The 17500-nt window shown below is 36.6% G+C and overlaps 1 protein-coding gene across 3 annotated transcripts in view; it reads left to right on the top strand.

Annotated features, from left to right (window-relative positions):
• Nucleotides 1-17500, top strand: part of LOC143038817 (dipeptidase 1-like) — a 959386-nt gene that overhangs the window by 662555 nt on the left and 279331 nt on the right. For all 3 annotated transcript variants that reach the window (XM_076208382.1, XM_076208381.1, XM_076208383.1), the window contains one exon: nucleotides 5324-5456. In XM_076208382.1, coding sequence (XP_076064497.1) covers nucleotides 5324-5456 — 133 coding nt within the window. The remainder of the gene's footprint in view (nucleotides 1-5323; nucleotides 5457-17500) is intronic.

Raw genomic sequence — 17500 nt, 5'->3', positions numbered from 1 at the left:
ACTTTGAATTCAAATTGGTTACCGTACTTAAAGATGTGTGTGTCCAGGAAAGGAAGAGAATCGTGGATTTCTTCCTCTAGGGAAAACTGAATGGTGGGCTCCACTTCGTTTAAGGCCGTCTGCAAGCGCTGAAGATTGAAACGCCTGGGTGTGACGAGTAAGATATCGTCCACATATCGCAGCCAGGTCACATGCTCGGGAACGATGTTGGCAAAGGGTCCTGTTTCTAGAAATTCCATGAATAAATTAGCCAGGACTGCACTTAATGGAGAGCCCATGGCCATGCCAAATTTCTGGTGGAAGAAACTGTCCTGGAATTTAAAATAATTAAATTCAACACAAAGTTTGATCAAATCGACAAAATGGTTGGGGGGCAGGGGGAAGTCGATTTTCTCCTTCTCGATTCTATCACTAAGGAGCTGTATTACCTTATCCGAGGGGACACATGTGAAGAGACTTTTCACGTCCAGGCTGGCCAACTTCTTGTTTCTGGCGGAGATATCTCGGATTCTGTCTAGTAGGTCCCCTGAGTGTCTGAGATGAGCTCCACTGATGGTTCCCAGGAGGGGGGACAGATGTCTGGCCAACGTACCTGCTAATCTGTGGGGAGCACTCCCTATCCCTGATGTTATAGGTCTCATTGGAATATCATTTTTGTGTGTTTTGGGCAGACCATACATCGTAGCTGTGCGTGGGAGATTTGGCAATAAGTAAAGGAGCTTTTTACCTGCAACTGAACTTTTGAGAATTTTTCTTACCTTGTATGCGAAGTTCTTCGTCTCGTTGTCTACTTCTGCCTGGGAGACTTCACGATATGTATTAACATCACTGAGCAGATATTTCATCTTCCTCTCGTAGTCTGAACTGTCCATCACCACTACTCCACCTCCCTTGTCAGCGGTGGTGATTCTGATGGAAGAATCCTTGGCTAGCTCTGCTAGAGCTCGAACGTACCTTCTGGGTATTGTAGGGTTGGGACGTTCGTTGAGAGCTAAGGTCAGTAGTCCTTGTGTGTAACCTTGCATGAATTCACTGTCTTGGTATCTGTAGTTTTTAGTGATCAAATCGATGTTTTGATTCTTCCTGTGGGTACCGGTTGCAAACTTAAGCCCGAGGCTGAGTACTTCGGTTTCGGTGTCAGTTAATGCTCTGTTGGAAAGATTCATTATGATTTCGGGTCTTCCCATGGATTTCCAAACACTGTCGGCGCAAAGCCTATCCAGTTCACGTAGATGTCTATTCTTCTGTTGGTTATTGAAGGTAGCGATGTCCACTCTTATATCTTCGGCGATCGAATCGGACATCGTATGGCGGAGCTGCGAGCCTAACTTCTTGGCTTTCTCGAAAGCCTGGGAGACCTTGGTAGAAAGGCTAGTCCAGCATTCCGTGAGGTAGGACTTAAGGTGAGGAGGAAAGGGGTGGTCAAATTGGAGAAGTTGTTTCGGCGTAGACCTGGGGGCGACCATTTCCTCAATGCAGTCATGAAGGAAGTTCCGCCTATTCCGCAAGCTATAAGCCTTTCTCAAAGCACGTGCATAGCGACCGTATAAAGGTTCCATTCTGTCCTCGGTGTTGTGACAATTTGCTTAAAAGTGGCAGTCTGCCGACAAGATTGACTAGATAAACACCATATGAGGACGGAGCCTTTATTTGTACGACGTTTCGCTTATTACAGCTTTTTCAAGTACAAGTTGAGATACAAATGCTTGAGATTAAATAAGGGGAAAGGAGGGAACGGGGAGAGAAAAAGGGGGGGGGAAGGAAGAGGAGGAGGAGGAGGAGGAGGAGGAGGAGGTTGGGGGGATTGGACACTGGGAAAGGATGAGAATGCTGGCCCAAACGTCCGTGAGCGAAATGTCCACAAAGGGTGGTTTAAGTATTTAATATTTTGCTGGCCATGGGTATTAGGGGAATAATGTGAGGAGATATGTTAAACATGCCCCTGTTTTGTTCAATAGTGTTCGTTCCTTGAATGATTGCTGCTTCTAAACACTTCCTGCGGATTTTGTCTGGTTCCCGCATCAGCAGCTCTGCATTCTTCCAGTCCATAAGATGGTTTTCCTTGTTTCTATGTGTCACACATGCATTGGTGGTGACATCATGCCTGACGTCGTAACGGTGTTCACGTATTCGTGTATTCAGGTCGCATGGTAGGACTTAACAACAGACTCAGGGAACACAAAGCGGACATTAGACACCACCGAGAAACCAACGCTCTAGTTAACCACATCGACACAGAGGGACACTTACCTAACTGGGAGGGATCCACCATTCTAGCTAAAGGACTACACAAGAAACAACGGATAACAAGAGAACTGGTGACTTGAAATGGACAAGATCTACCGCGACACTTGCCCTCCAAGAATGGCTTCCCAGACCCCCGACTCTAAGTAGATACCTTTTTCTCACTTCTGCCTACCCTCTCCAGCTTTCTTCCTTTTACTCTGACGTTCCTTCTTGCACTATGCTACCTTGCTTCACTTCACATGCCACCAATTCACATATCCCCCAACATTGTTCCTTCACCATTTAATATTATCCCAAACTTTTTATCATGATTATTACATTTTTTAATATCATTTATTACTATTTATTTTCAACACTATTATTATTATTATTATTATTATTATTATTATTATTATTATTATTATTATTATTATTATTATTATTATTATTATTATTATTATCATCATCATCATCATCATCATCATCATCATCATTATTATTATTATTATTATTATTATTATTATTATTATCATTATTATTATTATTATTATTATTATTATTATCATTATTATTATTATTATTATTATTATTATTATTATTATTATTATTATTATTTTTATCATTATTATTATTATTATTATTATTATTATTATTATTATTATTATTATTATTATTATTATTATTATTATTATTATTATTACTATCATTATTATTATTATTATTATTATTATTATTATTATTATTATTATTATTATTATTATTATTATTATCATTATTATTATTATCATTGTTATTTTTATTATCATTATTATTATTATTATTATTATTATTATCATTATTACTATTATTATTATTTTCATTATTATTATTTTTATTATTATTATTATTATCATTATTATTACTTTTATTATTATTGTTATTATTATTATTATTATTGTTATTATTGTTACTATTATTATTTAAATATTTATATTTTCATTTTTTATTTGTATTTTCATTATCATTGTTATCATTATTATTGTTACAATTACTATTAATAATTTCTTTGTTATTAGTGTTATCATCATATTTAACTGTAAAATTTCATCATTGTTACGTTAGCCACAATATAATGTTCATACTCGTCACCAACTATGGTAACACGAGGAGGTAGTGAGGTCCACACCATGTATATAATGCCCACAGCCCGTTTGTAAACCCATTCCTTTGAAAAAGCATACCTGCGAAACTAGTCAGGAATAAACTCAAGACCAAGACTCCTGTGTTTCCTACTCCGCTTACGTCAACCTGTCAGAATGTCTCAACAATATATATATATATATATATATATTGGTGAAGCGTGGCAGGAGATTCTCTCTGAGACATATTCTGTTAAAAACGACAGCAAAAGAATTATTGATTAGTTTTTTCCGTGAGCTCTCAAGCTTGCGAAAAGTAGATTTTTGGTAGGGGGAAAGGGAGTAAATCAGATTTCCAAAATTCATAGGAAACACAAAAGTTATAATAGACACAAAAGTATAGTACACAATAAACACAATACAAGAAATACAGCAAAAAACAAAATACAAGCACAACAAAATAGTTATCAAGACGTTTCACAGATCTTTCTGCATCCTCAGTTGAAGTGAAAAGAAAAGGAAAGGGAGCATATTTTAAATGAAATGGAAACACGGGGAGAAGTCACCGTGTTGCAACTGGGAGAAGTCACACGAAGGACCACGAACACTGGGAGAGATCACAAGTTGGCGGAAATGGTACTCGGGGAGGTCACTCCCGGGTTCGGCGCCAATCTGCTTCTCAGTCTTTGGGAACGACGTATGGTAGGAAGTTCTTCCCTTTCGCGGGGAATGGGGAGCCTCTGGGAAGGAGAGCCCGATGTCTTGGGATTGTCCATCTGGCTCCTCCGAACAGGTTTCATGCTAGGGAGGAGGGCGAAATCATTTACCTGCCTATTAATGGCAGGTTGCAGCTCCTTTATCCATATGGCTTCCAAGATAGCCAAGCGCTGAGGGTCCTCTTCTTTTGCCACAACTTCGGTGTTTTTTACCATAGTCTCCCTATCGAGGTGGCGTCGATGCTGGGTCCAGTGGTGTTGCTTGGGTCCTCCGTGTTGCAAGTGCATGGTGATTCTTCTAGATAATGTGGTGGTCGTCCTTCCCACGTAGACAGAAAGGGGCATGCACTTGCAACACGGAGGACCCAAGCAACACCACTGGACCCAGCATCGACGCCACCTCGATAGGGAGACTATGGTAAAAAACACCGAAGTTGTGGCAAAAGAAGAGGACCCTCAGCGCTTGGCTATCTTGGAAGCCATATGGATAAAGGAGCTGCAACCTGCCATTAATAGGCAGGTAAATGATTTCGCCCTCCTCCCTAGCATGAAACCTGTTCGGAGGAGCCAGATGGACAATCCCAAGACATCGGGCTCTCCTTCCCAGAGGCTCCCCATTCCCCGCGAAAGGGAAGAACTTCCTACCATACGTCGTTCCCAAAGACTGAGAAGCAGATTGGCGCCGAACCCGGGAGTGACCTCCCCGAGTACCATTTCCGCCAACTTGTGATCTCTCCCAGTGTTTGTGGTCCTGCGTGTGACTTCCCCCAGTTGCAACACGGTGACTTCTCCCCGTGCTTCCCATTTCATTTAAAATATGCTCCCTTTCCTTTTCTTTTCACTTCAACTGAGGATGCAGAAAGATCTGCGAAACGTCTTGATAACTATTTTGTTGTGCTTGTATTTTGTTTTTTGCTGTATTTCTTGTATTGTGTTTATTGTGTACTATACTTTTGTGTCTATTATAACTTTTGTGTTTCCTATGAATTTTGGAAATCTGATTTACTCCCTTTCCCCCTACCAAAAATCTACTTTTCGCAAGCTTGAGAGCTCACGGAAAAAAACTAATCAATAATTCTTTTGCTGTCGTTTTTAACAGAATATATATATATATATATATATATATATGTATATATATATATATATATATATACACTATATATATAGTATGTATATATAATGAATACTTACAAAAATCATTTGTATTATTGACATGAGGAAAGAACCATATTAAGTAAATCATTCTTTTTTTCTGCTTTACAGTTCTGGGTCTCCTATGTGCCGTGCGAGTCGCAGTATCTTAATGCTGTTCAGCTGTCAATTGAGCAGATCGACCTAATCAAGAGGTTGGTTGAACAGTACCCCCACGACCTTAGGCTTGCCACTTCAGCTGATGGTAAGGTCAATTATTCTCGTTAGATCTGTTTCTCATATTCATGCGCTTGATCATGTACGCATGTACTTTCGCCAGAACTTGTAATTGCTACAGCTGATTTGCCTCGCCAGACCCGGTTCGGACAGTTTTCGTCCACTTTCGTACTCAGCCTGCACTTTCTACTTTCCTTTCACTAATGTTTTGCAGTGACATAGTGACTTCATTAGTCCAATTTGCTTCATATTTAAGATCCTCCCGAAAGGGCGTGATCTTACAATCGTGAACTAATTGGATTTTCTCCCTCTCCACTCTTTCCCCATTCAGATTCTTTGTTATGCCATATTGTTTACTTAAGCAATCTTGAATCTCTGCATACCTCACTTAGGTTACAAAATTATACGTCAGCTAAGTGCTTCCGGTCAATGTTTATAAATGTAATGCTGAGAGCAAACTTATGCAACTCACCCGCCTACGAACTGTGTTTTCAAAAACCCGACCCATAAAAACAACTTTCACTATCTACCCCACTTTATACCTATTTCTCTATCATTTTCTTACAGTGCTCGGAAGCTACCACTTGGTCGTCCCGACCAAAAATTTTCAGTTAGCCTATTATAGGACTTTGGCAATGTGCAATATTAAGGAAGTCAACATGTTATACAAAAGACTAACTATTAAAAATATTTCTGCATAAATTGGCTACACAAGGTTAAAACAAATCTCCTTTAAGTGATAATGTCATTAACTTAATGGTAACCCAAAATATTCAACTACTTCAGTATGTACAAATGTTTGTAACAACAAATACCTACGTATCCTTAAAAAGAAAATTAGGGAAGCAAAACATTTTAATATATCTATAATAGTTATAGTAAAATAATTGCTACAGCCTCATGCCGATAAGCGAGGAATAGTATTAGAATTTAGAGCAACAACAATTAAAGAGGAGAAAAGGACACTTAAAAAGAGGACATAATATGTTGAGGATATATTTATGGAAGATTTCAATGTAGAATTTTTCCTTATTTTCAAAGGAGAGTTTTCTGGCAATGTGATATTGATGTTTGTGAGGTATGTTACCTCGGTCAAATGTACAGTATTAAGGGTGTTAGCAATATTGGAGAGTGTGCCCTCATGTATTTCACAGTTGTCAAAAACTGAGATAGTACCCTCAACCGATTCCATCTTGGGACTTAACTTTGGACTAATAATTCAAATTCTGGTCTTGTTTGGAAAAAATAGATAATGTGAACATTCCATGTTAATATGGGTAACCTGGTTTACAAATGTCTTTTTGTAATGACAATTTTGCATCATAGACCCATTTCTAACTTGTGAAGCTTCAAAAGAAATTTTCAGTGCTTCACGGAACACAAAAAGAGAAGAATGGCAGAGATCAAGATTCCTATTAGTGATCTTACAACTTTTGAAGTTATCGTTAGAGATTGTACTCTCCTTTAAGTTATCTAGAGAAAGGATGTAATTAAGTGAATATACTACTGGTATATCAACCTCAAAAAGTAAATTATTTACCTTCATTGGGAAGGATATAAATTTGTATAACTTAAATCTAAAGTCAGAAGAGAAAGGAACTTCTGTTATCACTGAAGAAACGTTTAAGTAAACAGTTAGCAAGGGGTAATAGAATGCTACATTGACTTCATCAAAGAAAGTTTAAAACTCTAATTCCTCTTAGCTGAGTATTATCCTTATAAGTTAAGGTATTGGGAGAAGGGAAGATGTGACTTGACCAGAATTAGCTAAAACTAAATCTTTCACAAAGGATTCCAACTTTGATTACATCTCAGTTATTTTCAAGTGCATCGCATCGAGTAGTAAGAAAATAACTAGGGAATTCTCTTGTTCAGATTATTTTGCATTGATTTTCTCTAGATTATCTGTAATCTCAGAAATCAAATCCTCTTTGTTTTTTACACTTGTTTGTAAATGACCATTTTTGCCACTTTCTCATTTAATCTATTCATAGGAATATCTAAATCAGCAAAGAAGGGAAATTGAATATTCCTAATCCAGCAAGGCTCTTTCGTCTGCCATTTCTTTTGAAATTTGCAACTATGAGATCAATTTTACTCTCTAGCTCACTTATTTTATTTCCAAGTTTCCTTTGAACAGCATTTTTATTCAAGATGCTCTCCTTAACTATATCTAAATTCACTCTCATGGAGTCAATGTTTGTTTTTATTACTGTTATATTTTGGTCATCCAAAACTATACTACCTTTATCAGGTTTCCTTGATGCTGTACATAAGCTCTAGTCGCACAGGATTCCAATCCCAGGCATGCAGCATACACAATATTATAGTTAACTCAGTCTTTATCTGCAAAAATTATTTGGATTAATGAACAATTCATACATGAAACTATATACATACTCCCCATATTCCTCAGAACTAAAACTTTTCTCAATAGAATTAATACACTGTGTTTCTTCTCCATCAAAAAGAGTTGTTGTTTTACAATCTTCACTGTCACAATTATCACCATTATCAAGTTCTATCCTAGTCCTTTTTAAATTATCTACATGTCTAATTGACGCTTCCTTAGTATCTAAGTGTAATATCTTGTATTTATTTCCACCTGCAAAATCACTTATTCTATATGATCCTGAGTATCTTGGTGAAAGTTTATTACTAATTGTATGTATTATGACCATGACCAAAGCTCCTATTTGTAATTCTATGTTATGTGCTATTTTGTGTTGTTGCTTCTTCATCTTTTAAGCATAATCTTTCAATTGATCCCGAACACTTTGGTGTATGGCTTGAAATGTATGCTTCCTATTTGAGATGTAATCATCTATATTATACACAGGATTTGATATTGCAATCAAGATTTCATATGGGAGAATTATGTTTTCCCCAAAGATAATAAAATGTGGTGTTTCTCCTGTAGTTGCGTTAATTTGGTTGTTGAATGCACATTTAACACAAAGAATCCAACTATCCCAATTTATACTATCTGGGCTTATCAAAACTCTTAGACAATTGAGAATTTTCTTATTTAACCTCTCTACAACTCCATTGCTATGAGGATGATTCACCTGGATATTTAATTTGTTTATCTTAAATAGCTTACATGATTCTTCCAAGAGTTTGTTATTGAATTCATTATCATTGTAACTTAAGATCTTAGGAGAGGTGAAATTACAGATTATCTGATCATAGATTACTGAAGCAATTTTTTCAGCTTTCTTATTTGATGTGTAATGTTAAATACAAAATCTTGAAAGATAATCAAAGGCAACAAATATATATTTATATCCATTTTCAGACATAGGCAACTCCAGTGTATCTAAGTGAATTCTTTCCCAGGGTTTCTGCGGAATGGGATATGATAGCATAGAAGTAGATTTAAGTGTATTTCTTTTATCTCAGCACATTTCAAGCAATTTTCTATATATGCATAAATGTCTTTCTTCATACCTGCCCATAAATATTTAAGTTATGCTTGTCTATAATTTTTATCCTTTCGTGGGTGAGAACTAAAATAATTTTCGTGAAGTAATTTTAATACCTCTTGTACACAAATTTGTGGAATTACCAACTGATTCACTTGGCCCCTAGAAATATCCTGCCCACTTACAACTGTTTTTCTATACAAAACACCATAACTCAAATGAAAATCCTCTATCTTATACCCTTTAGGTAGTTTTGGTGAAATACATCTTGGGTTCATCAAATTTTGAGCTACTTTTACCCAAGTTTTATTTATTCTTTGTCCCCTTATTACGATTTCCTCATCTAATGTTACTAGTTCATTAATACTGCAGATGCAATTGATCAACCGCTGCAACATTCTTCCTACCTGAAATATATTCAAAATTAACATCGTAACACTGAAGTGTAGTAAATCATTTGGCTAATCTGTCCCTAAGATTCTTATGCTTATATAAGTTCTGGATAGCTGTATGATCAGTCCACACTTTGATTGGATGTCCTAGTATCATATCTTTAAATCTCTCTAGTGAATATATCACCGTTAATGTTTCTCTTTTTGTAATGGTGTAGTTTCTCTCTGCACTATTACAGTCTCGATGTGAAAGCTACCGGATTCAATTTTCCATTTCTCTCTTGCATTAGTATGCCTTTTAACCCTATGTCAGAAGCATCAGTACAAAAAATGAACTCGTTATCATAATCAGGAAATATGAGAACTGGAGAACTAGTAAGTTTATCTTTCAACTTGTCAAAAGCTTTTTGCGCAGATCCCCAATTGAACTTTGAATCTTTCCTCAACGAAGAACTTAATGAATTAGCTATGTCTACATATACTTTAATAAACTTCCTATAATACCCTGTCAATCCCCAGAAACTTCTAACTTTTTTCTACATTGTTCGGAACTGGGTGGTTCTGTCGATCTTATGCCCTAATTTAATGAAACTGTCCTGCAAGATCTTACATTTTTCAAATTTCATTTTCAATCCTGCTTCAACTAGTCTTGAGAAAACCAAAAATAATTTCTTAAAGTGCTCAGTCACTGTTTGGGAAACTATTAAGATTTCATCTGGAAATATACTGGCAGTATTTCCTAACAACCCATCTAGAACTATTCATTAATCTCATAGAAGTTAATGGACTATAATATAATCCAATGGCATTCATTTGAAGACATAGTGTCCCGTTGTTGTAGAAAATGTTGTATAATCACTTGGATATTCACGCAACTCAATCTGCTAGAATGTAGATTTGATATGTATAGCGTTAAAATACCTATTCTCGGTTCCCAAACTATGAATGATATTTGCTATTACCGGTAACGGTAATCTATCAGGTATTGTCTGATTATTCAATTCCCTATAGTCAATAACTGGACACATGATACCGTCTGATTGTGGCACCAGAATTAAAGGGAAATTCCATTCATTTTGACTTTGTTCTATCATATCCTGTGATAACATTTCATTGATCAATTTATCTACAATGGCTAGTTTGGAATGTGGCAATCTGTAGGCAGGTATATGAATAAGTTGAATCCCTGGTTTTTAATATGGTCTGATGTTTTAAAACAGTTGTTTTGCCTAAGGCGTCCCCCGGCAAAGCAATTGCTTTATTGTGTTTCACAAGCAATGCAATCAAACTTACTTATAAAGCTGCACAACAAGTAGGCTCTAGTTGACTATTATAGCTCTCTCCCAATTCTGTTTCTTTCTGAATTGAACATATTGATGAAATTGGTGATTCTACCTCCTCAGTACTCTCATTTAAAATCTTAATGTGTCTTATACAGACTTAAAAACATCCTATTTGTGTACCTTCTTTTACGACTTTGTCTTTATTCAAAATACTAACCACTTATACTTCTACCTTGTTCTTGTGTATCTTATAAATCTCCGAGTCCAATTTGAAGCATTTTATCCTAATTGATTCTGGGATAGTTAAAATTTCAGAGTCTGCAGTGACTCCTCTCAACTGCACCTCTACTCTATTAATTGATCTGGAGTATAACAATGTCGACTTTACCACGCCAACTTCCACAGTTAGCAAACCTTCATTTGGAGTTGATGAATTCTGAGTAACTTCTGGGATTTCTTGAACACCTGAGTTGAATTCACTATATGTGACTTTTTCCTCTATTTGTTTTCTGTTCTTAAATAGATCCCTCTGCACCGCTATCATCCAATCTATCATTGTTATCTTCCCTATCTATCTCAATGGGTTCTCTTATCACAGATACAGGTTCTAAGTCTGGTTGATTTGAAAATTGGGTTACCTGTGATTTAACTAAGATCCTAAACTCAGCAGGACATACTGTATGATTGTGCCCTCTTTTCTCATATATGCAAATGATACTAATAAATCTCCTGGGAAAACAAATTCTTCTACAACTATTACTGAAATGTGTAAGTGATCATTTCTATATAAAATAATATCTAATTCAACATTACCTAATGTTCTTAACTGACTTCCTGTTACTCCTTGCAATGAGTAATGGATTGTTTTCAAGATTTTTCACTCCCGATTTCAATTGGCTTAAAACTTTGCTAGTTATAACATTGGCTACCGATCCCGTATCAATAAAATATGTAATAGGTTTATTAAAAACTCTACCCGCAATGAGGGGTCCTACAGAAGTCTTTCCAATTGTTATACTCAACGTCTATTTGTTGTTTTAGGGTTAGCTCTGTAGTGTTGCTTTATTTTGTGTCTGGGGTTTTTCCTCTTTTTCAGGGTGAATACGAAAATTTGGCATTATTCTGCAGTCCTGTGTCCTATGTTCTACTCTCTGGGGATACAAACAGAAAGGTGGGTTCCTACAATGATATCATGACCCTCATATCTGGAGTTCCTACAAATAGTTTCATAATAACACTCGTGCTTTATGCCCCCAGTTATCAGAAATATGGCATTCAATTCTAGCATTCCTTGAAGTGTTTCTAACTCTATGTTCAGATCCTCTGTCTCTGTAATCAGTTCTAGAGTTCCTATTCTCTCTCTGTTATTGTATTCCTACTGCCATAACATATGGACTAATTGCTTTACTTTCACTATAACCTTGAAGAAGCTAATCTATCTCCCCGAAGTTCATTGTTTTTTCAAGATCTCTGTGCAGCTTTTCTTCAGGCATCTCATCACAATTATGAACCAATAATGCAAATGCTATTAACATAGTAACCTGAGAAACTTTTAACCTATCACTAGATGTACAGTCGAATCTAAATTCTTCAACATAGAAATCATATCCTTAGTCCATCTATCTAATTTTGTTAAATATTCTATGTTTCAATTTTTTCTTTATCATTCCAACCAAAGACATTATAAGATTCTGATCACACTGTGCTTATTAAATGTCTTTTTGTAATCTTCATGTCTGTTTATATCATCTATTTGTTGGAAATTTATTATAAGCCCAGCCGTACCTTTCTCAGGATCTACATCTTCTTTTAGATTTTCTATTTTCTTTCTATTATATATATATATATATATATGTATATATATATATACATATATATATATATGTATATATATATATACATATATATATATATATATATATATATATATATATTTTTTTTTTTTTTTTTTTTTTTTTTTTTTTTTACTATTAGTGTAGCAAGTAAACCTAACAACCTATTTACCCCCTATGGTGTTTTCTTCTTCCCGAAAACTTTGGAATGTTATTTTGCGAGGTAATCACCTCATGACGGAGAACTTACGTGGCCATATCTTCAGTTGTTTATGTTGATTTGAATTGACTGCTTCCCTTATAGTCGTCCTTACATGTAACATATCAACTTCGTCCTTGTGTCCTCTTCTTTTATCTCCTCGAAGTCGTCCCCCTCGTTCACTAGTTCGTCCTCGCAGTAGTCCTCTCTTTCACTAGGTCGTCCCTCGCAGTACCCCCTCTCGTTCACTAGCTCGTCTCTCGTAGTCAGCGTGCACTGCGTGGTTTCGTACAATGCGTAGTTGCGTGCACTGCGTGATTGCATGCACTGTGTGGTTTGCATGCACTATGTGGTTTGATATCGGAAAAATGTAAACACCAGACTCAACTCAAGGGTTCATTTGCCCGGCGTTTCTATTCCTCTCCAGGAATCATCTTCAGGAGATATAATGGATGCAAAATCGTGAACTCACACTCTCAATTCCATATACAAAGCTATACTCTTTACAATATTAAATAAAAATAAAATATAATTAACATGAAAATGTGACACCAAATAAAATAAGTTTTTAAGGGTGTGATCATAAAACAAATGTAGCAAAATAATATAATTATGTAACACAAATGCAAAAACACCAGAAAAAGGTTCAAGTACGCAAACGAAGAAGGTGGACCAAATGTCCGAAATTATGAAAGGGAACAAAAGAAGGAAAAAATCTCAGGGGGTTAAAGACCTTGAAAGGAAGAGTTGAAATACATATATATATATACATATATATATGTATATATATATATATATATATATATATATATATATATGCATATACATATATATATATGCATATGCATATGTATATGTATATGTATATGTATATGTATATGTATATGTATATGTTGTTACGGGACGGGCTGGTTATGTGAAGAGACGTTACGTATAACGGATAAGTGCTTAAGAACCAGCTCACTTCTAGAAGCCACTGTAGGACTGAACTATCTGGTCAGGGCCTAGATAATTCGTAAGACTAGAAGTAAAGGTAACAAAGAAGATTCCAGGAAAGGAATATTAAACTAGCGATAAAACTAGTAAACGAAATTATTAATATCATGGAAAATATTTACAGGCAATCAACACAAAAGAGAATGGGCAGTAGGGTCAATGGGACCGTTACATGATTATATGAATATGGAAAGTATCGTTCAAATAAGAAACACAAGATACGTATACAATATGGTACTATCTAAGTACAAAGAGATCTGGAACATGTATCAAAATAAGTAATAAGTACAAATATAAGTATAAAGTAATGCAATGTATATAAGACACGTAATGTAGGCAAAAAGGGTGTTCACTTCCCACCAATCGTCTCATGAGTCCAAACTTGTATTTTTATCAAGAGATCAATATGCGGGAAATGACAAGGTGTGAGTGATTTCCACACGCTTATATACCATTGGACCGGAAGCGGGACACTTCCTGTGAAAGGTGCGGGTGAGCGCAAAGGGGGGAGGAGGGTAAGTTAACACACGTCAACATGGGTAGTTTTAAGACCCTCGACTCGCTTGAACAATCTACTTATTTAGTAACTGTCAAATCTGTGCGCTCCGAACTATTCAGGATTTCGCTTGTCTGTTTGTTCTACAAGAGTGCGCACCTTTCTCCGCACGTAGGCAAGATTACATATAGTGGACGGGCGTTACTACTTAACATTGTTACAATACATACATAGACAAGAAATATGAACATAGTTGTGTAATACAAAGGAACACAATTCTATAACATAATTACACATATGACGTAATATCTAATATTACGTTACACCTCCACCGTTTGGGAAAGCTTTTCACTTTCTGTTGAAAAGCTACGTTCTAGAAAGTACGGAGTAGTTCTTCTGCGCAGGGGACAGCTTCTTGCTGTAGTAGGCGATAGCGTGAAGAACTTCATTGTGTTCTTGCAAGAGGGCGGCACCGATACTGGTGTCGCTGGCGTCGACTTGCAGAAGAAAGGGTCGATGGAAATCGGGTGCCCTTAGAACTGGTGCGTTAGTGAGAAGGGACTTCAGGTTTTTGAAGGCCGTCTCACAGGTAGATGTCCACACGAAGTCGTGGTCTCTTCTCAACAGGTCAGTCAATGGTTCTGCTACATCTTGTTTCTCAGATAAGTGTCCTACTTTTTTCTGAAGATTTTGTAGTATCTGAGAGTTTTCCAAGGGAATCTCAGGAGGATTAGGCAGGTTATCAGGAGGCTCCTCCGATTCTATTGTGGTAGAGCTGCAAATTGGAATTGGATCTCTGGAATGATAAGGTTTTAAGGTATTTATGTGACAGAGACGGGAACTCTTTCTTCTGTCTGGAGTTTTGATTATGTAGTTGAGATCACTGGCTCTGGACAAGACTTCATAGGGTCCTTTGTATTTAGCCTGCAATGGATCTCCTGGTATGGGAAGATAAAGTAACACTTGATCTCATGGAGAGAAAGTTCTAAGTTTAGAATTTTTATCATACCGACCTTTCATTACTCGTTGAGCATTCGTCAAGTTCTCTCTTGCCAACTTCCAAGCTTCTAACAACTTCTCGGTGACCTGGGACACGTATTTCAAAGAAGGAACTGGTGGTTCTTCTTTCATCCATTGTTCATGAAGTATCTTTAGGGGGCCACGGACTTCATGACCGAAGACTAATTCTGACGGGCTGAATCCAAGGCTTTCTTGAATTGTTGTTCGGATGGCGAACAACAAAAAGGGGAGTCCGTCTTCCCAATTTCGAGTGTTCTCAGCACAGAAGATTCTTAACATTGTCTTGAGCGTTTGGTGAAAGCGCTCTAGAGCACCTTGTGATTGAGGATGATAGGCGGAGGAAGTTACATGATTTATACCTAGTGTTACAAGAGTTTCTCTAAACTTGTTGGAAAGAAAATTACTTCCTTGATCACTTTGAATGTTCTTGGGAAATCCTACCACAGTGAAATATTTCAACATTTCTCTGATTATGTTTTGAGCTTTAATATTTTTCAAAGGAATTGCTTCTGGAAAACGAGTGCTCATACACATGATTGTGAGAATGTACTGATTTCCTTTACTTGAAGGAGGTAAAGGTCCTACACAGTCAATAAGAATTTTTTTAAATGGCTCTTCCATTACAGGAATGGGATGGAGTGGAGCTTCTACAATTTTCTGGTTGGGCTTACCTACAAGTTGACATGTATGACATGTTTTACAATATTGGGCAACATCTTTGACAACCGTGGGCCAATGGAAATGTTGGGTTATGTTGAACAAGGTCTTTCTTACCCCTAAGTGACCTGCTAAGGGAGTATCATGAGCCAATTTTAGAACATTATTCCTGAAACCAAGAGGGAGGACTATTTGATTCCTTACTTGCCATGGCTGGTCAGCGGTTGCGGTGGATGCTCTCCATTTTCGCATTAGGACTCCGTTTTCTATATAGAAACCTCGTGACATATTTTCAACTTCTTCTGGAGATGAAACAATCTCGTACAAATTTTTAAGAGAAGGATCTGACTTCTGTTCTTTGATTAATTCTGCTCTAGATAGAGAAACTGGTGAAGAAGAAGATGGGTCAGTTTGGGAGAATAGGGATTCTAAATTATAGGTCTCCTCTTCAGATTTCTTGTACTGAGATCTGGTTACAGCACAAGCGGGAAACAACTGTAAGTTATCTGAAGGTTCTACTGAGGTCTTAGGGTTATTTGTCATTAAAGGAGAAATGACTTTGCTTCCAGCGATGTCATTGGCCAACAATAAGGATATTCCTACTATGGGAAGAGAGTCTACTACTGCTACTTTAACCATTCCGGTTGTTAAATCAGACCGCAAGAAAACATTATGTAATGGACATTTTACAATTCCTCCAACTCCTTCTATCAATATATCATAACCTGTATATGACTCGCCCAGATTCTGCAAGACAGAATTTAAAATCAGACTTTGCTTTGCTCCTGTGTCTCGGAGTATGGAAATAGGATATTGTTGTGAACTACTACTATAAGATATAGTTCCTGAAGATACAAATGGTTTGAAACAAGGATCATGATCTGATGAGGGGGGTTCTACATTACTTGACAATACCGGCTTCTTTGGTAGTTTATCCTGAATAGAGGATTTTGAATCATCTGATTTTATATTACTTACAAGAGTTGGTGTCTTATTGGAGAATGAGGGAGTCAGTCTCTTTCTGCAATTTGAAATGTGATGGCCAGCCTTTTTACAATATGAACAAGTTACAGGGGGATTAGTCTTAAACCTTTCCATTCTTTGCCAAGGTTGGTTTGGAGGATATTGATTGAAATCAGACCTGTAACTGAAATGTGATGGGCTAGACTGATTTTCAAAGTGTTTCTTTGGGGACCAAGGATCAGAGTATTTTGTTGAATCTGGAATATATGACTTTGACTTTTGGAATTCCATTTGTCTTGACTTAGGTTTATGATTTAGTGTGAACTCATCAGCCAATACAGCAGCTTTAGTTAAAGTTTCGGGAACATGATCATCTATAAAAATCCTAAGATCTGTCTCTAAGGTATTCTTAAACTGCTCCAATAAAATCAACTGTTTAAGTCTATCTAAGGTGTCTGTTTCACTAGCCAAACACCACCTATTGAATAACCTCTCTTGTTGAGCCGCATATTCTACGTATGTTAACTGAGGTGTCTTCCTATAATTACGGAATTTCTGTCTATAGGCCTCTGGTATTAGTTCATAAGCTTTTAAAATACAAGCTTTCATATCATCATACTCGCTTTCTGCTTCTGAAAGAGAAGTATAAATTTGCTGAGCCTTACCCTTAAATTGTGTTTGAATGATTAATGGCCAATTTTCTTTAGGGATTTGTAACTGTTGCGCCAATTTTTCCCACTGAAGAAAGAAAATTTCTGGCTCTCCTTCTGAAAATTGGGGCGAAAGTTTTACATACTTGGAAATATCTA

The sequence above is a fragment of the Oratosquilla oratoria genome, chromosome 25 (assembly GCF_046742065.1).
Source record: "Oratosquilla oratoria isolate Oo_2021 chromosome 25, ASM4674206v1, whole genome shotgun sequence".
Classification (NCBI taxonomy): Eukaryota; Metazoa; Arthropoda; class Malacostraca; order Stomatopoda; family Squillidae; genus Oratosquilla; species Oratosquilla oratoria.
The sequence above is the reverse complement of the archived record's forward strand: the minus strand, read 5'-3'. Positions and strand labels throughout refer to the sequence as shown.